General features: G+C 40.3%; 3 protein-coding genes and 1 non-coding gene across 7 annotated transcripts in view; 1 reads left to right on the top strand and 3 right to left on the bottom strand.

Annotated features, from left to right (window-relative positions):
* The window catches only part of pcnt (pericentrin), a 34,723-nt gene extending 33,298 nt beyond the window's left edge, over positions 1-1,425 (bottom strand). For 2 of the 3 annotated variants that reach the window (XM_047341622.1, XM_035167861.2), the window contains exon 1: positions 1,261-1,425. In XM_047341622.1, the coding sequence (XP_047197578.1) occupies positions 1,261-1,308 (48 nt within the window). In that variant the 5' untranslated portion in view covers positions 1,309-1,425. Of the gene's footprint in view, positions 1-138; positions 169-1,260 lie in introns of all 3 variants that reach the window. The other variant, XM_047341621.1, reaches the window with a different exon arrangement.
* A 1,014-nt stretch (positions 1,426-2,439) lies between these two features.
* zgc:112416 (uncharacterized protein LOC550509 homolog) lies at positions 2,440-4,626 on the top strand. Its single transcript, XM_035168866.2, has 8 exons — positions 2,440-2,454; positions 2,560-2,616; positions 2,791-2,848; positions 3,146-3,219; positions 3,378-3,581; positions 3,731-3,845; positions 3,944-4,080; positions 4,334-4,626. The coding sequence occupies exons 1-8, from the start codon at positions 2,440-2,442 to the stop codon at positions 4,559-4,561; spliced, it is 888 nt and encodes a 295-aa protein (XP_035024757.2). The 3' UTR covers positions 4,562-4,626.
* Positions 4,627-5,953: 1,327 nt separating this feature from the next.
* On the bottom strand, positions 5,954-6,026 carry trnak-uuu. Its single transcript has one exon. It is a non-coding gene; the product is annotated as a tRNA-Lys (tRNA).
* Positions 6,027-6,417: 391 nt separating this feature from the next.
* Positions 6,418-16,032, bottom strand: atg9a (ATG9 autophagy related 9 homolog A (S. cerevisiae)). Of its 2 annotated transcripts, none has more exons than XM_035168122.1 (20): positions 15,873-16,032; positions 15,543-15,598; positions 14,236-14,387; positions 14,101-14,144; positions 13,960-14,024; positions 13,660-13,809; positions 13,180-13,321; positions 12,913-13,053; positions 12,665-12,785; positions 12,373-12,548; positions 12,158-12,280; positions 11,810-11,997; positions 10,920-11,073; positions 10,214-10,393; positions 9,845-10,057; positions 9,237-9,469; positions 8,984-9,101; positions 8,612-8,879; positions 7,975-8,120; positions 6,418-7,874 (listed from the first exon to the last, which is right to left on the bottom strand). In XM_035168122.1, the coding sequence occupies exons 3-20, from the start codon at positions 14,336-14,338 to the stop codon at positions 7,866-7,868; spliced, it is 2,574 nt and encodes an 857-aa protein (XP_035024013.1). In that variant the 5' UTR covers positions 14,339-14,387; positions 15,543-15,598; positions 15,873-16,032; the 3' UTR covers positions 6,418-7,865. The 2 variants fall into 2 exon arrangements, with proteins under 2 accessions (XP_035024013.1, XP_035024014.1); XM_035168123.1 differs by having other exon boundaries at positions 7,975-8,105.
* Between the last annotated feature and the right edge of the window lie 5,362 nt (positions 16,033-21,394).

The raw sequence follows: 21,394 nt of genomic DNA, 5'->3' as shown, positions 1-21,394 counted from the left end.
AAGCAGAAGAAAGCCCTGATTGCCCACGAGAGAAAAAAAAAATAATAATAATAATAATAATAATAATAATAATAATAATGTCCACAAGCCAACAATCCCAGACAAGTCAAAATGCCAGTCACCAGTTGGTATACTTACTGCCTGGTTACGTGGCATGTTGGAGGATTTCTGTCATAAGGAACACCAGGGCTTCAGATGAATTATTTATTTTATAGCATTCAGCATAGTTATTCATCAGCCTTATCTTTTCAATGTTCTCCCACATGAGATAGAAGTGAACAACAACATCTTACAAATGTAATTCAGTTAGATCACAACTGACCTCGATTTAGACCTAGCCTGTAGACAACGTAGTGTTATTGTTCATATGAGGTCATTCTTGATTATTGGCCCATTACTAATATGGTCTCACGTTGAAGTTAAAACAGCTGCTGTTTTTAACGGGAGTGCCACAGGAATAACACTCACAGACTAGTGAAAGAAAATAAAAAATAGCAATTGTAGCTCCCTCTTTACTGGGCGCATTATATTCCAATAACATGGATCTAAAAGTTGGTTAAAGTTGCAAAAATAAGATTGAATAATGTGCTGTAGAATATATATTCCTGAAATGCAACATTTGACGGCTACTTCAGTCATAGAACCAATATATCAACAACAACAAAATATATATAGTCTTAGTTTTATATTGGACTGTTTTTATAGTAAGCTCTTTTAACCTTGCTTTTATTTTTATGTTTATTGAACTATTGCAGTGCTGAACTGACCGGTTTCTTCTCGTTTGTACTTCCATTGTACTGTTCACTGCATATGACTAACAAACCTTGAAACTTCAAACTAAAACATGGGTTGTACTTGCAATGATACAGCTCAGAGAAAAATGTTAAATTATTAATTTTAATGATTTCACAGGTTAGAAATAATACTTCAAGTGTAATAGACTTCAAGTGTATCCAGATTGATTAATTCATCATAATACCCGATTATCTTACCACACGAGTGTTATTGTTGTCGTTAGCAATGTGCAGCCTCGGCTAATGTTCAAAACGCGGGCATGTGGCGCGCTGAATGAATTACCTTATTAATGCCTGTGATTCAAAGAGTAAGTGGACTCTGAGCAACGACAAACACAACACACGTACACACAGCGTGGACGCGGGTGTAGCAGCTGGGAGAGTTAGAGGTGGACAAATAAATAGCTGTGACAAAAGAGTTAGCTAACTGCTAGCATTAAGTGTGCGCTCGTTCTCAGTGACAAACCTTAGCTCTCCCCGCTTCTAGTTTCCTCCGCCGTTCGTCTTCATCCATCTCGGTTTAAACACAACCATTCAACGTTCGGGACAGACGCACTAACTCAACTATGGCGCAACTTCTAGCACAAGTTCGCTCAAACAAAAATCTTGGAGCTTCCACGGACACAACTGTCAACAGATAATATTCAATATGGCCGCCAAGACGTTCCAACTCCGCCCTTATCGAGTTTGCTTGCATGAACAGGCCAATCACATCGTTGCTGTCCACGTGTTCAGCCAATGGCGTTGAGGTTGGTTCAACATATTCCTGCATCACTAATGACCCGCCTCATATTTTATACATCACTCAAAATCAGAAGCTAGCCGACCAATGAAATGGCCGTGTCGTGTGTGCAAGGTTGGATTTCCTGCTCTTGTAGCCAATCATGGAAGAGTAAGACAAAACGCACATCTGTTCACTTTGAACTGGAAAGTGCAGACCTTCAGTTGCGGAGGAGTTTCTATAGAAACGGAGCAAGCCACAATACTTATCAATACACTTTACACAAAGTACAGTGACCAGAAAAGTTACACCATCACCTTCGCATATTTTTCAGAACATGTCTAATCTGTGAACTCTATGCAATCCCACATTGACTCCACCATATTTGTTGCAAGGATAGTTCTTTATGCCACTGGTTTTATATTAGTGGCCGATGACATGCTAAAGAATCAATTTGTGAATTAATTAATAAGAGTGTAAACATCAGAAGTGCCCAAAACCTTATTTACACTTTACTAAAACCAACTACAATGAAGTATGTCGTTCAAAACTGTGTCAAAAGATTCCGGCTGAAGTTATTCAAAGCACAACGATTGAAATCATTTGTGTTATTTGTTACTGAAAGACAGAATAAATCCAAGTAGGGCATTGGTTTGTTTCTAGTGTTGACTGAACTTATTTGGTTGCTAAGGAACAGCCTATAGGTTGCCAAACATCAATTCATTTATTCTTTTTTAAAGACAAATCCACTGAAAATGAAATCTTTTATGTTGGAAGATTCACACTCTCCCCTCTCTCTTACATAGAGACAAGCAGGCATGCAAGTCATGGTCAAGTGCCAGTGGTAAACAAGATTGTCTCATGGCAACCTCTGAATGCCTGCACTCAAACAAACAGGTGAACAAAAGGTTTGTGTGATTCTGAATGCCAAGATTTCAGGTAAAGTATTTACCTGCATGTCTAGTGTTGTAAGCGATAATTGTCAATCCAGTACTGCAGCACATTACGATACAATAACAGTTCCTCCTTTGTGGCATTTTGTAGGATGGCAGCTCCACGGTTGACCAGATGACAAGACTCAAACTCAAACTGCTGGAGAAGGTAGGTGAGAGGATATTCTGAAATGTACACAACGCTATTGTTTCAACATCAGTCACTTAAGGACTTTTTCTTCTCTAAAATCCTCAAGTAAAATTGTTCAGCTTATCTAATTTATTTTGCTTATCTTGACAATTATAATCAAAATCAAGAAACACATTTTACTTACATTCCTAGAGACTGGAAAACGAAAAGCAGGATATGGACGACAGAGCAGAGTCGGCACAGTCTGCAAGTAAGATGACAAAGAATGCTTTGTGATGAAGAAAGTTGGTCATCATCTTCAGTAGCATAAACAGAAACATATAACATCCATTTATGTTAAATTAGTTATGTACAAAGAAAACATACTTACTGCAAAAGTTAACCTGGTAGTAAACTGAAGGAAGGAGTCTTGGGAACTGATGAAAAGAAAGTAAGTGAGTAAGTAAATCATTTTAAGAAGACACTGCAAAGATAGAGGTGGCAAACATGAGTGATAATAAAAACATTGCAAGGTTTAGTTTGTGAGAACATGGTTTTGTCTGCACAGGGATTTATGATGGGCATCTGGATGCCCTGCACGGTGCACTGAGGCGAAAGCAGGACCTGCTGCAAAGACTGAGGGTCAGAACAAATGCTTTTATCTTTGTGTTACAAGATTATATTTTTTATTTACATATTACTTCCTTACAGAGGGAGAAAGACTACATAACTAATGTAGAGCAAAGCAGGAAGTTCCCAAGAACTAATAGCATCACTTGTAACTGTCATTTCCTGAACAGGAGCAGCATATGTTAGAAGACCTTCATAGACCTCACACCTGGGGAGGGTCCAGAAGACAGTACCAGTCCCATTTCGTCACTGTCCCACCGCGGCCGCCAGCACTCCCATCCATTGTACCCACTCACATCCACCACCCAGCCCCGGCTTTGACCTTCCTGCCGCCTCCACCACCTGCTGTGCCTCCGCGCATCATTCAACAGACTGTGAGGCACTCAGCATTAATCTCAGAAACAAACCCAGACCACCAGATCTGTTGTTTCGACTTTCAATCAGGCCAGGAATAGTGTAAGAATAGTGAAAATTAAATATGCAAAAAGTAACCACATCCTCCTCTTTTTCTTTTTCTCTTCAGCTCCCCCAGCATCCCGCCACCATCATTCAACAGCTGCCCCAACAGCAGCCTCTGATTGCTCAGATTCCTCAGCCTCAGCTGTATCCTGCTCTACGTTCAGGCAGCGTCAAAGAGGGTATACATGAGCAGATTGAGATATTGCTTATTTGAGTCTCCCTGTATTCATATGTTTGTTCATATACAGAATATGTGTTCTTGTATGTTGCATTATAGACATGGTGGAATTGATGCTGATGCAAAATGCCCAGATGCACCAGATTATAATGCACAACATTTTGCTGAAAGCCATGCCTCCTATGGCCCTGTCGCCAACCAGGGGACCCGATATCTGTGCCACCCACGTTGGACAGGTAAGCACAAACACACTCTCTCTGACTTAAGCTGTATTCAGACCTTAACTCCGGAAAATGTCTGAAAAATTGGGTCCAGACAATTTCCGGAGTTTGCCTTATAAATACGAAGATAGCAGGAGGAGATTGTCTGGGTTAGTCAACATGAAAACTTCAGTGTATGTCTGAAACCTGCTTTAGAATCAAAGCACAACGTTTCCACTCTTTACAAAACTGTCATCTCTATTTATAGTCCCAAAAACTATATTTCCAGGACAGTTACCAAAGAAACCCTATTTTTGTGCAGCCAGATGTCAGGACCAGAGGAGGTGCTGTCCATCATCATCATCACTACGGTCCTCACCCTGCAGCAACACAGCTGCCTCCTATCAGTTACCCTCCATGGTTATCATCAGGCGTCCCAGCAGGACAAGCAGGGGGTCACCTACCCCCCTTACACCATGCAACAGCACCTATCCCACTCCCACCAGTCAATGTGTAAGATTCCTGAACTGCACACATGCACTTAAAGATAAATGTTATAAAAGGCAACATCACATCACCGCGATCCTTGCTTCTCTCCATTGGCTGAATTTATTTTAAGATTTTACTGAACACTTTTAAAGCAGACCAGGGTCTGGCCCCAAGCTACATCACAGAACTGTTGACCCCTTCTTTGCCTGCACGCAGCTTTAGATCCTCAGGTGGATCTGTGCTTTTGCCCTCAGGTCCCCTCGGCTTTGGAACAGCCTACCTGACGAGATAAGGCTCGCAGAAGTAAAATCACCTCTTAAAAACATATTTTTATAGACTTGCTTTCATGTAATGTTGTGTTTTTACTGTGTTTTTATCATGTTTTTATCGTTTTCTTTTCACTTTTTCTTTTACTTGTTCATTTATTTTAACCGTCATATTACTGCATTTATGTGTTCAAGTTTTCATGTGACATAGCTCTTTATTTATTATATTAATTATTAATTTGAACACTAATTTGTTTCTGGCCTCCTTGTCACATCCTACTGATTGTTATTTCTCTTTTATTGACTTTTCTTGCTTTGCTGTCAAGTTACTTTCTAAACTCTGTATTTAAAAAGTGTATTATTTTTATTACTATATTATTATTATTATTATTATTATTATTATTATTTTCTTTTTCACTAAGAAACACATTTGTCTGTTTCTTTACAGGACTCAGGTTTCTCTCTGAGAATCACTGGTGTAAAGTTTAAAGGAGAAGAATCCCTGTTTGCACCACAGTGGTCAAATATTATGAAAATAAAACTTCAAGAACCAAGATTATACATTAAACCCATTATGCATCATGCATCACCGGAGTTACTGTTGAAAGTTGTTACTGAGGACATGAATCATGTGTGAATGGAAGACAAATAAATCCCATCAAACTTTCTCTTAGCACGTTTTTTTACTCCTTTGAAAAAAAAAACTTGGTACGTCACCTGAAGTGCGCAATACGTGAAGTTAGCAAGCTATCGCTAACTTTAGGCAACGGCTAGCCCTCCATTTAGTGAAGTTCATTTGAAGAGTAAGAACATCACGAACATTAACAGGTACGTTTGCTTATTAAGGTTTTATGTGTATACTTAAGTTCCGTGAAAAACGTGAATTTGTGTCCATCACCTTCATGCTAGAAATGTAACATGATAGCTTAGCCAAACACCTGCGTCGTAGTTAATGCGCATCTGGATCAAATGTTGCAAATTTAGAATAACGCTAGTTCATGTTCAATGTTAATGGAGACTTTACACACAATGTAGTACAACTCTTCGTGTTTCGTTTTTCTTTTTCAGTTTAGACATTGTTAATTTAAAAAAAAAAAAGGATTAATTCATGCTAGCAAAGGTTCACCGAAGGGCCGAGCAACGCAAAAGATGTTCGCCCGAACAGGGACTTGAACCCTGGACCCTCAGATTAAAAGTCTGATGCTCTACCGACTGAGCTATCCGGGCTCTGAAAACTTGTATACGCTGATTTACATTAAAAATAAAAGATTATTATAATTTGCAATATTATAGAATTGTCTAGATGCTATGTTAGCCAAATAGCCACATAGGGTAGCATGCTAACCCCTTGTGCATGTATGCTAAGCGCAGTTAGCAGCTAGCTAGTTAGCAGCTAGGCCTTTAGCTGTTAGCGGCTAACTTCGCTCTGTGCACAAGTAGCAAAGAGCTAACGGGCTAGCTGCTAACTGCTAATGTGTTAGCCTTCAGGCCTTGCGGGTGTCACCGTTCAGACTTCTCGCGACAGTAAAAATACAACGTTGGGTTAAAGCGACTCTCCGGCGCGTTATTAACCAGCCAGTCCACGGCCATCGTCATAAAACTTCTCAACACTTGTTCGTTACTTTTTTCAGTGTAAACACAAAATCACTGACTCGTGTTTATTAGATGAGATTGCAGCTGTACAAAATGGTAGTTTACAGGATCTACAAAACAAAGAGTAAATGACAGTGATCACTTTTTTAATCTAACTTTACAGCGTTGAACCACAACATTACCTTCAATCGTCATGACACGTCCCTTTTGATAAATAAAATAATTAAAAAACTATATGAAAACATACAAACAATCCCTCAGTTGATTAAAGTGCATATTTCTCTTAAAGAACTGTGGCTTAATGTCGGGCACAGAGGACAGTCATGCTGTGAGTGATCAGGATCTGATGGATGGTCAGTATTCTTGGGGTGATGTCTGTACAACTCTTCAGAAGATGGATGGATTTAGTCATGCACTTGTGCTGGGGGGGCGTCTTGTATGACAACAAATCAATATCCCATGCTTTAAACAGCATCGCTTGCCCACCTCACCCATAGAAAAATAGAACCAATAAAACAATAAAACAGGTACACAGTAAAACCTGGGTGAAATCAGATGAAAATGTGCTCACACACAGCATCTCTGGTTAGACATAACAAAATTCTGGCCTTACAATTGTGTTAATGTGATGAATTCAGTATTCTGTACGGTTTCTGTGACTTTACCCGATAACATTTATTTACAAATACCAGGCTTCTTTGTACAATCTATCTTTAAAATTAGTTTCTAGCTGTGCAAACTGGGCCAAACGTCAGGAAAAGTTTGATAACATTTTCAAAAAGTCAGTTGAACTTGGTAAAGCAATGACTGCACAATGAAATTAAAAATTGACAGAGATGCAAGCTGCACAGGCTTCTGCTGTTGGTACCAGAGCAGATATGCACAATGAAAGTCTATGTATTACCAACATCTTTTTTAACACATCCTGGTTAAATGCTGTAACTTTTAGACACAATAAATTCTTCAAATTTTACTTCTGATAACATCTGATTTGTAAAAGAGCACAATTTGAATTACTGCGATCACCTTGCGGTCAAATTGTTTCTCAGGAGTGTTTAGAATTATTGTTACATCACAGCAACCCAAATACTTTCATTATGTAATCTTGAGACATTATAAAAACTGTAGAGTTATGTAACGTTATCAATAGCAATTGTAAATAACTTGATCCTGTAGGTCCTCTTCTGACGTTCCATAGATTTACCTTGTCTAGGCATATAGGAAGTCATAAAGTACATCATGGATGTCACAAGCTCATTGTGTCTTTTAATGGCCGACGGCAACATGACTCTAAACTTGTCCAGATGGTTTCACTACTGGAGTATTTTCAGGGATCATGGCACATCTTTCGCATTCTCATCTTCATCTGTGTCCAATCAGATGGTCAATCCTGGGGTGAGATTTGGTCAAGGATGAGGATATGATGAGTTATCTATGGAGGGCGGGGCGATGATTCGTATTCACATGGCGCAGTTATGCAATCTACAGTGAGACGGAGAGAACAAAAATATTAGTTTACTTGCAATTTGCTCGGGCAAATCAACACCACCATCCCAACCAATCACACACAAACAGTGTTCACCTTTTGGATGTGAGGAGGCATCTCATCCTCTGAGCTCTCCTCCGGCACTGGCCCGTGGTGTCGTGGTGCTCCCTTACCGTCCTCTGCCCACCCTCCCATGGGGACACGGGCTGACCTCACTACCTTCCCCCCTGCACCAAAAGAGTCTGGAGATCAGAAAGTTTGGTTGTTCAGCAACACTGATCTGTACAGCACCGGCACTGCAGTGATCTCAGTTGGTTTGCAAATACTTAAATAGCATTAGCCCACTTAGTTCTTGTATTAAGCCAGTGTTAGAATAACTGAGGTAGATGTAAAAAAACTCAGCTGCTCACTTTTGAGAGAGTTGAGAAAGTTTTGTGCATCATACAACTTGTTTTTGTATCCCAGTATTTCTTCTCCTAAACTGATCTTACGTCTCTTTTTATCCATTGTTTTCATTCATAAAAATAACAGTGCTAAAAGAAGTGCAAGGCCTTTGTGACAGTATCAAAAGAGTTAATGTGATCTGTAATGTAATGTTAATGTACTATTAGAAAGAGACAAGAGATAGGTAACATTATATTAGATAACATATAAAAATAATAGCAGGAAAAACTCTAAAGGAACATTTGATAACGGTTCAACTGGAGAGATAACCACAAACAGTAATACATACCAGGGGTTGGTCCACCCTTTCTCTGATGGCTGCTTCCCTGTGATGATGCCGCCTCCTGGCCCATGAAGGTACTGCTGGTGGCTGAAGCTGAAGTGGGAATGGCACTGGGACTGGGAACTGTGGTGGGGTAAGTATGTGAGCGGGGTAGAATTCTAGAACGAGGGGTGGGTTGGCTCCTCACTTCATCTGGGATGCTGTCACTGCTTTCATCGCTCTCCTGCCTGTGCCAGGTGTGACGAGACACCTCGCCACACTGCTGTTTGTGAAGCTACAAGGACAAAACACAAAGATACTGTCGGACATCTAATGCATGGGACCCAGGATGGAGAGGATCTCTATGAACATCTCTCATGTGTGCACATACGTACTTACCTCATGCATGTAAAGTGCATGGATGCTCATCTCAGTGGAGGCATACTCTGATAGGACCAAACTGGTGAGCTGACCCTCCCATGCACTGCTCCCCGAGCTCACAGTTCTGGCATCAGTCCTACAGGAGGAGAGGGAACAAATGTGAAGACAATTATGATACAAAGAGGAAGAACTGGGGATGAGAACAGGGAAGACAGCAGCTAAGTGACTATGTTTTGAGTTGAGGCATATTTTAGAAGTATTAGTTTCTTACCCCGAGCCTGCCATTGCCTTGCTCATGGCTGACGTGTGGCAGCCTGCAGTTTGGTGAGAGGCACTCAAACTTCCTCTGAGGTGCAGACTGCTGCTGATTGGGGAAAGAGAGCGCAAGGCAGATGCTCCGTCGCTTACACCAGCTGCATGATTGGCTAAATAGCTATCCCTGCCAAAATGAATAGAGCCCAGCGTGGAGGGACCTGCCAAGAGGTTTGCAACGAGGCTCCTCGGCTATAAGAGAGAGAGAGAGATATATAGCAAGACGTTGAGACAGAGATGCACTTCCTCCTGAAATGTAAACCATTCAAAGAATTAAGGATTGTTTACTTTAAGAAATTCTGTTATGTAATTTCATATGTCAATGAGGTAAATGACATCAAAATTTGAGAAGACATTTTTGTGTACTTGGCAAAATTGTATTTCCATACAATTGGCTATATTATTTTATTGTTAAAACTTCTATGCCAGTAAAGCACATTTAATTTGAGAGATGCAGAGACAGGGTGGGAGAGAACAGAGTAAATCTAATTTTACCTCTGAAGATGTCAGGAAACTTAACCTCGGATCACTGTGATTGAGAACATGACTGTTAGCTTGTCTCCATACCTCAGACTCGGACATTGAGAGTGGATGAGTGTCTCCAGGAATCCCGGTGGCCTCTCTGTGAACTCTTTCTTTCAACTGGCTGATGAAGTGTGTCGTTTCTTGAGGAGGCTGCCACTGAGGGTTGGTAATGGCAAAGTGCATCAGAGATAACTCTGTTTTTCCATCCTCCGCCTGTTGGTAGATAGACGCCTCTGTCTTCCCTGCTGACATCCACTAAAGAGGGAGTAAAGTTTTAAGACATACTCATTATTTTACTTTTGAATTAATGAATGTAATGCATGCCAATCAGTTTATATGCAAGTATGTTAAATGTGTCTACAATTGTGTCTACATGAGTGTATGACTGCACATGATGTGTTGGTCCCTTACCGCAGGGTGTCCATGCTGCCTGATGTCCATCTGGGCAAAGGAGCAGGTGTCACCCACCCCGATCACCTCCACTGTAAAGTTCCTGAAGAAATCAATGATCTCCAGAGACTTTCTCCTCAGACAGAAGATCAGGATGATGGGAGTCACCACTGGACTGAGCAACTCCTCTAGAATAAAGACCTGGACAACATTGATGTAACTGTCAGGTATTGGGATTGCGCAAAGTTTTACAAAAACTAACCTGAATATTTGATTCTAACAAAAATAATATTATTTATTCATTTTAACTGAAATGTTGAAGAACTATTGTGATTTACAGATTTAAAGTTTTAAGGTGCCATCAGATATGAAAATTTGGGATTGTAGAGTAAATCCACTCTCCTAACAAGTACCAACAAGGTACTTCATACTGAAACTCTAAATTTCTTCAGTGGACAGCATATACCGACAGCAGAAATCAGTGGTTTTTAATGGTCTGGTTTATGACACTGTATGAATGCATATAATAATGTGAAAGTAAAGTTTGCTATTAGAAAATGAATCTGTGTGTACTTCTCAAGATTACTGCAATTGCATTGAAAGTGACATAGGAATTCATGCTCTGAGAGGATTTGTCGATATTTTGCAAGTGTTGACATTTTCAAGTGAATTGAAATGTGGCTATTCTGAGTCTCGGCCTCTTTCCCTAATCAGTATTTGTACTCACTGCTTTGTACTGGAAGAGCTGGGAGAACTGGTCACGGGTCTCATATCTATGTGCGTTGCCCTGCCAGTGGTCGGGCATGTAGTGGATATGAGCCAAAATAACCCGCAGCAGCTGCTCAGGACAAAACACCATGTGCTTATCAGGAATAAATGACCTGAAGAAAGAGAGATGGTGGAGAATTAGAACTTAAATCTTGCAATGCTAGTTGAAGTATATTGGATACTGGCTTTCACTGCCCTCACAAAACACTCCATACAAGGCAAATAAACTGATTCCTTGGTTTAAAATCAAAAATCAAAGCAAAAGACTTTTCTACCTTTAAAATGTATTAGATAAATATAGGTCTAGAATTAAAAAATAAACCATATATGTCAGAATCTAAGAAATTCTGTGAGCCTTGAATGGTTTTAAGTAAGAAACAGAGCTGCACCATCTGTTAGTAGAACTCCCCGATATTTAAGAATTAAATTCAGAGCTAACACAGATATTAAGTAGTCAGAAGCTACTTAAGAGAGGAAACCCTCTTATTCCCATTTTCAGTAAACTGCCCAAGAGCATTAAAGAGATTATAAATCTGGGTAGCTTTAAAAGTGCAATAAAGGAATGGCTAAGGGATAACATACGCTAATTTTCTAGTTGGAGATTTGTCCCTTATCCATGTTGTATATGTTTTTAATTAAGTTTGATATTTGTTTTACAGTGATGAAGGTAATACTTCAAAAGGGAGGAGTGATTAACTAGTTAAGTGTCAGTTGTGTATTAAGTTTTACTGATTAGCTGATGTAGGCTGTGCTACTATAATCTTTTCTCCCTCCTTTCCTTAAATCAACTGTGTGCATTTAAATAGATGAGACGAGCAGACAGATTAACAGGATGACACTCATCCTGACCTGCAGACTGTGATACACACTCCCAGCAGAGTGATTGACGACAGAACATGTTCTACTGCGAGAACATCCTCATCATAGATGGTCAGGGCGATGAGAACCGCCAGGAGAGACCCAGCAAAGAACGCTATATTTTTGGCAACCACCGTCAGCAGTGGTGAAAGGAAACAGTTCATGTACTTGGACGCAGCCTGGAGGGAATGGAAAGAGGAAGAGGAAAAGGAGGAAACAAAATTAATGATTAACACTATGAGCATGGATGAGAAGTACCAGTGTGTCATGGGATTTTCTGAACTTCCATGTACAGAGGGATTCTCTGCATTTATTAAAAAGATGAGCTAGTCCACCAACCTTGTAACCTTTGCTGAGGCGTGACATGAGCTCGTGGTCCAGCTCATTGAAGTGACGCAGGTAACAGCGACCGTAGAGAGACCAGCATCTCGCTCCCAGAGAACCAGGCTCTCGCTTGATCACCTACATAAAGGGACACACAACAAACTATTGTCTAGAGCACTATTTAAAAAAATAAGGTCTTTGGAGTAAGTATCTTGATCTGGAGCCTTTACCTCAGTGTAACTAAAGAAGGCGTAGAGAATCTGCCACACCAGAATGACCGGACACAGCAGCAGATTGGCAATGCCAATCCATAGGATGCGAGACGCGAGCCTGTCAGCCAGCTCCAGCCTGTTGCCTCCTCTCTTATATTCTGGTTTTAGGCTCCACTCATTCTCAAACAGAGAGCCTACAGAGAAACAAAAAAAGAAACAAATATTTGAATGCATGCATGTAAAATAGACGAAAATCAAAAGTAGATACATACCGTACAAATATAATGAATCACAGTGACCATACACACACCTGGTCCCCAGAAGAAGATTAGCTCAAAATTGTACTTGAGCCCCCGAGTGTAGAAAACACTGTCCCCAAGTCCAGGAAGTCGAAAACGAACAGGAAGGAGTGACTTATTCACCATGGCAACCTGGAGAAGAGCAGGAAGACAGCTTTGGTTTGAGGTCACAATGTTTATCTTATAAATAGATGCAGATGTGTTAAAAAATGAATAGTTTTGAACTGTGTTATTTAGATTTCATCACAAATAAACACACCATGTAGTTTTTAAAGCGGAGGATGCGGTGGTAGATGTCGAGCTCGGACAGTTCCTTTTTGTGGATGCAGATCTGGTGTTCTTTCTGGATCTCCACTATCCTAGCCTGAACCTCCTGCCATGTTGCATAAGGAAGCTCTGACTGAGAAGAAAAGGCTCGGTGAAGGCTACATGATACAAAACATTATCATCTGAGACTATAATAAATCTTGCGGGATCCATTTAATGTGAACAGAACAAATCACATGACAGTATTTGTCTGACTCACCATGGTCATCTTGAGGGCATTGATGTAGAAGGATCGGATCTCCCAGTAACAGCAGACATTGTAGATGAACTTGACGAGCCGATGTAGCCAGAACACCCCAGAGATTATCAGCAAAAAGATCACAAACACATTGTCTTGGATACTAGAGGACAAAAAATAATAACTTTTATCAGTAAATGCAAATGTACAGAAACGTATTCAGCAGCATTTTGGTCTGTCTGGGTAAACAACTTCACTGCTAACACATTTCTGCTTTATCAGTGACAGAGGGGATGTCAAAAGTGATATATTAGCTATTAGCGAATGTCACGTCTAAGAAGTGCGTGGACTTAAAAATGTTGTAGGTGCTAAGGTTGCATTCTTCCTATTCTCATAATTTAATCACAAGCATCACATCTTTTGAGTTATGTTCTGTCACACAAATGGTAGGACTACATGATTAGTAAGTAAGAAACAATGGGGGTGAATGTGAATACTCACCGAGCACTGCAGACGTTTACTGGAAGGAAGGCATCTGGCAAGGTAACTTTAGATGAATCCGTGTGATTTACGAACTTGTTGGCAAAGAGGATGTCATAATCTACACAGTTAGCTAGAAATATGGTGAAGCCGACCACAAACAGCAATTGACTGCATGGGGGAAAAAAGGAGGAGGAGGAGGGAGAGAGGAAGGATGGGAAGAAATAGGAAACATGAAAACATGGATATAAGGCACATTACAATCCATAGACGTCATTTACTAGTCTGAAAAACGAAATTTAAGAAAGACAGTATACGTACACCAGCTCAAAAATCTCTCCCAGCAGCATACAGGTGAATCCGTTCTTCTGATGCAGATTATAGACGTACAGAATGTTAAGGAAAGGAAAGAACAATTCACAGAATAAAAAGAATATTTGCCAAAACAATTTTCAAGGATATTCTCTGAAAAAACAGGTCCAGATTTTCTATGTGGTGCCACTGGGCTGCAAAAGAAGAGAAGAATGTGATTCTCTATGCGATAAATTCATTATCAATTTGTATTCTCTGTGTGTGTGTGTGTGTGTGTTGTCATACATTTGCCTCCTTCGGGCACATGCATCAGCAGGTTCTCCTCTCCAGGGGGAGAGTCGCTGTAGGAAGCCTCCAGCCGCTGGTACTCTGTGTCAAAGTGTGCCATAGTGACAGCCGCTTCAGTTTCACCAAGTAGCCGAACCCACTGCTACAGCCTGGACAAGAGGGAAAAGCAGGGGAAGATAAGAAGGTTCAAAAGTAGACCTGGTTAAAGTGCATTTTCCTTTCTTCAATATTGAAGCCTCCTCATGCTGCACAGGCTTCACAGGGGTAGTATAATACATGTGTCTATAGAAATATGTCCTAACTGCAAGGTCAATTTCTTTATAGAAATGTGCCTGTAACAATGACAGATTATCACATGGGCAAAATGGCCACATGTCCAGGTCCCTGGTGCCAATGGGATAATTCATGGATGTTGATGGAAAAACAAATGTCATATTGTGAGTACAGATATGTACACGTGTGTGTAATTTCGTGCAGGTTGGCTGGACCTTTGCAGAGGTATGCTCTCGCCATTCTTGTTTCTCTCTGCAGTTTTATGTGGTCATATGTGGCTCTGTACTACTTTTGATGTACATTTATGTAACTGTATAAGCTAAATGTCAAATCAACAAACCACAATTTCAAATGCTGTGTGGTTGTAGGTTGCCCTAATACAGACACGTGCGTGTGTGCAACATTTGTCTGAGTGGGTAGGGGTGTGTGGTCAGAATCTGTAACTATCTTTTAAAATAAGCACTACTCACATCCTATCCACTGTGTACCTTATGACTGCATACTATGTTGTACTGTGGACTATGTTTTGAGTACTTATTGTGTTGCTTGTTGCATATTTTTGTGTACCTTTATGTTCTGTCTACTTAAATGTTTACATCGGGGATCAGAGAGAAACGGCATTTCAATCCCATCGATGTCCTGTACATTAGCAGAATTGACAGTTTACTTTGACTTTACTATAACACCTGGATATTACAGCTGCTCTGGTCAGTCATATAGAAACTAAGCTAAAACGAAACCATAGTAACATGCTACAGAATACAACTGAAAAAGTACAAATAATGGCACCTGGGAAGCAATGAAGTGCAAAGAGAAACTGTCAAGATGGCACCATAATATCTGAACATGCAAATGTTGTCTTATTGAGAAGTAACAACACTATCATGTTGTGTAAGAGGAAAGGGGCGGTTCCTGTGGCATGGGAACATGACACTGCCGCTCCAGATGAGAATTAGCTCGTGTTCTACACAGGTTCACCTCTCAAAGGAAATACATGATATAGCTTGTGTCAGCTGAAGACATTTTATTACCTCCATTGCAGAACAGCCCGTCCCGCCCAGCTCTTGTGTTTCCTCAACATGCCCAGCTGTAAAGAAGGAGGAAGAGACAGACATGTCTTTTAGAGCGAACACAGTCGATTTCCCCTCGGCAGGGACAACACAAGGCTGAGTCCACACGGGGGGGAAATGGCTGGTGAGTGGAAACAGTAACAAGCAGCAGCGAGCCGCGGGTTCAGGTGTTGTTGTGGAGCTTTGACAGCAGAGGCCCGTCTTCCTCGCACGAGATAAAAACATGTCACCTCCCCGAAACAACCACCCCCGTCCCGCCTCATGTGGGGGACCTGTCACCGCGAGTCTCACCTGCTCCCCGGCCGTGTCACAGTCAGATCCCCCCCAGGCGCGATGGTTCCTCTTCTGGTGTCCGTGTTGTTAAAAAACAGTCTCCGGTTGTTTCTCAGTTTCAGTTTCCACACAGCAGCGAGGCGTCTGCCGCGGCTGAGTGTCAGCGCCTGCCGTCCAATCAGAGGAGGGGGTTCTCCAACCGCGAGCTCGGCAGCCAATCGTGTTCGAAGAGGGGCGGGCTCTCCGGTTGTCAATAACACGCTCTGTAATGATCCTCCATGATGGCTCCTCACCCCCGACTCTGTTTCTGTTCAACTGGTCTTTACTACCATCGTCTGGTCGTTTTCAGAAGCACGACCACTACTACTACTACAACTACTATTATTATTAATATAATAATAATAATTGTTGTTGTTGTTATTGTCGTAATAGTTGTTGTTGAGTACAATACTATGTTCAATATTTCTGAATAAAGTATTAGTATTAGTAATAATAATAAACAAAGATTATATAAGATTCTTCTTTCTGCTCCTTTTCATTCAAGAATTGAGATCTTGTGTTTGCATTTAAATTGTTTTGTTTGGTCGATTAATGAAAGAAACTTATATATAACAATAATAAAAATAATACTATATACGATCACATAAATGATAATCCCTGATATATCCCCTATTACTCAGTGGTGTAGCAGTGAGGAGATAGTCAAACTAAGTAGGCTCCCTCTCAACACGTGAATATAACAAACAAGGCTTTACAAATGTAACCTGGAGTTTGGATTTATGAGTGGTAATAACATTATATTTAATGTGTTTGAGTTAGTTTAGTAAATAATATGGCCTAAATAAAAACAGGAGTGCGATAGAAAACAATCCGATGGACAGAAAAGTTTTGAGAGCACTACTTATTGGCAGAGTTTCAGAATGGTTTAATATTGATACAGTGTAATGGTGTAATGGTGTCATTTAGTGAATATAACATATAATATGTATGTACACTTGACAGTTTATTGGGAAAACGCGTTTGCTAAGACAATGTATTGCAATATGTACTACGTATTGTATTATACATTTGTTATGATGAAACTGAAGGCAGCTTTCCACATTGTGTATAGTAAAGTTTATAGTTTTTTTGAAGTCAGATTTTTGTACAACCTCATTGTTTACTTTGCTTTACGACAGAAAATGACATTAGGCAACACCTCCCTAAAGAGACACTTTTAATGTACAACATGAACAAATGCAGATGAATTATACTTCATGCAGGTATCGAGGGTAACACTTTATTTCAGTTTTACAAATTGTTTCCTCAAGAAGTTTTCTAAAAAAATAGCAAGCAAATTTCTTATTAATTACAGGACAAAGTGAGACTGTGGTTCATTCATAACAATGTGAACTATTAATTAATATTTACCTGGGCTTAAATGTAGCTGTTCTTTGAGGAAATCCTATTTTCTCTATCTCAGTCGAAACTGTATTCTTCTCTCCTTGCAAATCACCAAGTAAATTAACAAATAATGAGGAAATGATTGAATCCTAAAGTAAAACACTCATGTCAGACTCTTTATACAGTATATGTGGAATGTTCTTTTTTTGCACATAAGATTGTATGAATTAGATTTTGATGAGCGTTCAGTAGTTGAATTCAGTAGTAGTATAAACATGATGCTCTGCAAAGCCAAGCTCATCTTCTGTCGCTCTCTGCTGTGATGAATATTCATATATGATTGTTAAGCCTCTGGAATGACAGCTGGGCTTTTGTTCACTGTGTCAATGCAGTAGTTACACTGTTAACACATCACTGTGTGTGGGCTATATGTGTGTCAATGTGCATGTGTGTGTGCGTGTATACCTTTGTGTATTTGACTTAATGATGAGGATTTCATTAACCAGTCTCTCCAGCGAGAATCAAATTATTGGGATTTAATTATTACTTTCACTTCCAGACATGGTTATAGAGCAACACAACAGTAACACAAACATAAACACACTCACGAATATACAAACACTGTCATATTACTGTTTATTATCTGACAGTTCTACCGGTTCTTCATTCATCTAATACATTTTAACCTCTCCCGTACACATATGCAATAAAGAACAAATTATTTAACCATGCATGCCTGACAGTATGTGTATTTGTTTGTGTACATTTAAAAAGGGCAGTGGTGTCTTGAGTCAGGGGGGAGTCCGTGTAATCCAGTTATTATAGTGATCTGCGTAATTTAATCTGTTCTGATTAGGATTAGGCTTCATTCAACTTAATCCAGGAGAAAGAGTCTGTCACCACCCAGCGCACTGCACAGGAACCGAGATGTTGAAACAACACACTGTATGATTCAAAGCTGTTAACTGTAAGTCAGAGTCTCTCTGTGCCTCTACACTAAATTGATGGGTCATGTTTGATGTCTGATTACTTAAATTTGTATATGTACAGGAAAATAACTAAGTAAAACATAATTTAAAAAAGTTAAATGCAGATGTTGCAGATGGTTTAAAGAAATTCCAAATTTTTCTGTCCTGAAAACATGTTTAACCTTTTTGCTGATCCCATCAGATGTAATACAAACAAAAGGAGTCTTAAATAGATTATCTCAGCATTTACTTACTGATTAAGTTCCTATAGGCTACATGTAGCATTGACATAAAATTTTAAAGATAAATAAAAAATAAGGTAGTTTAATTTTATTCCACTTCTAAAACTGGCCGATGTGTGTATGTGTGTGTGTGTATGTCTCTAAGCATGTGTGCTCTGCTGCAGGCTATAGCCGGATGATTAAATTACCCCACTGTCTGTCGGGAATTAGAGGGCTGCATTGACAGCTAATTTGTTCCAAAGACATGCTGTCATGCTGCCATGCAGCCCATGGGTGGTGCATGGGGTTAGCAGGGTGGGGAAGTGGGGCGTGTCAGGTGGGGGTGCTCTGGGTGGGGGTAGGGAAAAGGGAAACAGGATGAAGTCATATCTCTCTAGAGCAACTTAATTAGATCAAATCCTTTCCCGTGCATGCACCCATGTAAACCCCACATATGAAATCTACACACACACACACACACACACACACACACACACACACACACACACACACACACACACACACACACACACACACACACACACACACACACACACACACACAGATAAAAACATCAAACAAACTACAGAATTGTTTCTGAAGACATTGTAACTATACAGTACAGTATAGTACTGTCAGTAAAATAGGCTTTGATGAAACGGCTTTGATCTTGGACATTAAAGGACATTTTACACCTATAAGACTGCACCTCCTTACTAACATAATTTCCTACTGATCATCTTGTGGCTTACCATTGTGAGGAGGATGTATGCAACCAGCAACAAACAGCTGAACAATAAGATTGCTCCTGATTCAAACTGATCACCATGGCCTACAACAGAAGAACCACTGGACAGGTCAACGCTCAGGACAACTGCAGGGATTGCCGGGCATTTCAACGAGATGTCAAATATCTTGAACATCTGTTGGGCAAGGAGAGGGCCCGCGGTCGCCAGCAACGAGAGTGGAGACTCCAGCTTTGCCAAGCGCTGGATGAGGCCAACGAAAAGTTGGCCAAACTGCAACCCCTAGAAGAAAGAAACCCCTATAGCGACAGGGACGAAGAAACATGGCAGCCTGAGGACAAACCTGCAGATAAAACTGTCCTAAACAAACAGCGAGAGTCCCTCCCTGATCCTTTGGAGACTGATGCGTTTGAGGAGACGCCCAAAAAGAAGAAGAAAAAGCGGAGGAGGAAGAAGCAAAAGGACGCTGCACCTAACAACTGATTCACACACACACACACAGGCCCACACAGAGTGTGCAACACTGTGATATCAATTCCCTGTCCGTGTTTGATTCAAGTGGAGATATATGACTATTATAGGTTAGATTGTTTTTGTGTGCATGTGAGTGAGCGTGAGTGTGTGTTACATAAGCGAAAAAGAAACAACCTGAACAAAGAGATCTATGATCTCTGCTTTCATCTTCTAACGATGAAGGGGAAGAAGAGGGGCGAGTTTGTCTCGTATGACTCAGAGAAAGATATAATAAGACTTATGACATTTAACGTAAAAAAATAAAAAAGTGCAATCGGGAAAACGCATACATCTGTGTAGTGCAGGTGGAGGGGGGGAGGTCAAACATTCATTCATAAGTTGCTGACATGGCACATTTGGCCTAATGGTTTTTTAAAAGTAGTGGATGTATCAGCATCATACATATACTCCATGGTGTGCTGGTAGTAATTACAACCTGAACACGTACAGTCCATTTGTTCCATTTAAAAAGAGGCCTGGTCAGTAAGTTCTCTCCAACATGACCTTCTTCAGTTCTTCTTTATTCTCCTAAATGTGATTTCATTTTGAATCCCAAAACCGTGTGTGTTGCATGAGTCATACAGATCAGGTGACATCATGCATGTCACTCTCTGAGAGTGTGTGTTCGCTGTGCACAAGACATGAATCCATGAATCAGTGTGTTGCTCAGCATCATGGTCCTCAGGGAGTGAACTCTGACACCAGACGACATGGATCGTACCCCACATGCACCACTGTAGCTCTTCTTTCTTTAATTTTACATTTTCACCTGAACTCTTTACCTTCTTTGTTACATTTGTACGACAAATATATATTTATATATAATATTTATGATTTTATTTACGTATCTGCAGTTCAGAATGTATCTTTGCACAGTCTTTGTCTCGCTCCCTTTGTCTTTTTGTCCTTCCTCTGTCCACACTTAACTCTGTCGCTCTTCTTTTTTAAAATACATTAATATTATGCAGCTTCAACATCCAGACATGCAAACGCCCTTCAGACCCGCTCACCAGACAGAGAGGTTATTGGTCAATATCAGCAAAGTGGTAACAATCAATACAGATGAAAGACGGTGGTGTGTGAAGATGCATAGAGACCAGCTGAAGGAACAGCGAGTGGACAAAGCAATGGAAACACCCAATATTAGCTTCAGCGGGTTACTTTAAAGGAATAGTTTGATATTTTGGGAAATGAGGGTTGATACCACTCTCACATCTGTAGGCTACAGTAAATATGAAGCTACAGCTAGAGGCCAGTAGATCTTTGCACAAATCAGAAGGAGTCAGCAAGAAAAACAGGGAGGCAGATTTAGTTACCTTTGGACAGAGTAAAGCTGTTTTCCCCCTATTTTCAGTCTTTAAGCTAAGCTAAGCTAACCAGCTGCTGGCGGAAGTGGTGGTGCACGTAAACATGGTTTTCAATTAATTTGAGTAGATTTACATCTGACTATGTGAGTGACTGCTGTTGAAATCCTTCTGCTGTGGACAGTATTTGCCCGCAGAAGTTTCATATGACGTGTAATTCAACATGCATTAAATTAGAGACACTAAGTAACCTCATCTGCTCAGTATTGGATTTTCTCAAGTGTTACTGTGTGTGAGTGCGTCATTGTAAGTCGCATAAAACATAATTTAGACAAATGAAAATGAGCTTTTAATAAAGCCTCTGCAGTTATTGTAATAACAGCTACTTCTTGTCATCTCAAAAGA

Source organism: Hippoglossus stenolepis, chromosome 10, assembly GCF_022539355.2.
Source record: "Hippoglossus stenolepis isolate QCI-W04-F060 chromosome 10, HSTE1.2, whole genome shotgun sequence".
Classification (NCBI taxonomy): Eukaryota; Metazoa; Chordata; class Actinopteri; order Pleuronectiformes; family Pleuronectidae; genus Hippoglossus; species Hippoglossus stenolepis.
The sequence above is the reverse complement of the archived record's forward strand: the minus strand, read 5'-3'. Positions and strand labels throughout refer to the sequence as shown.

What these genes read in the sequence shown, in the direction of transcription:
- zgc:112416 (XM_035168866.2), top strand. An exon ending in AGAGTCGGCACAGTCTGCAA is followed by an intron (nt 2,849 to 3,145) that starts GTAAGATGACAA and finishes TTGTCTGCACAG; the next exon opens with GGATTTATGATGGGCATCTG. An exon ending in CGCGCATCATTCAACAGACT is followed by an intron (nt 3,582 to 3,730) that starts GTGAGGCACTCA and finishes TTTTCTCTTCAG; the next exon opens with CTCCCCCAGCATCCCGCCAC.
- atg9a (XM_035168122.1), bottom strand. Translation starts at nt 14,338, where the DNA reads ATGGCACACTTTGACACAGAGTACCAGCGGCTGGAGGCTTCCTACAGC. An exon ending in TGTGCCCGAAGGAGGCAAAT is followed by an intron (nt 14,145 to 14,235) that starts GTATGACAACAC and finishes CTTCTTTTGCAG; the next exon opens with CCCAGTGGCACCACATAGAA. An exon ending in GGCAGCATGGACACCCTGCG is followed by an intron (nt 10,058 to 10,213) that starts GTAAGGGACCAA and finishes CTCCCTCTTTAG; the next exon opens with TGGATGTCAGCAGGGAAGAC.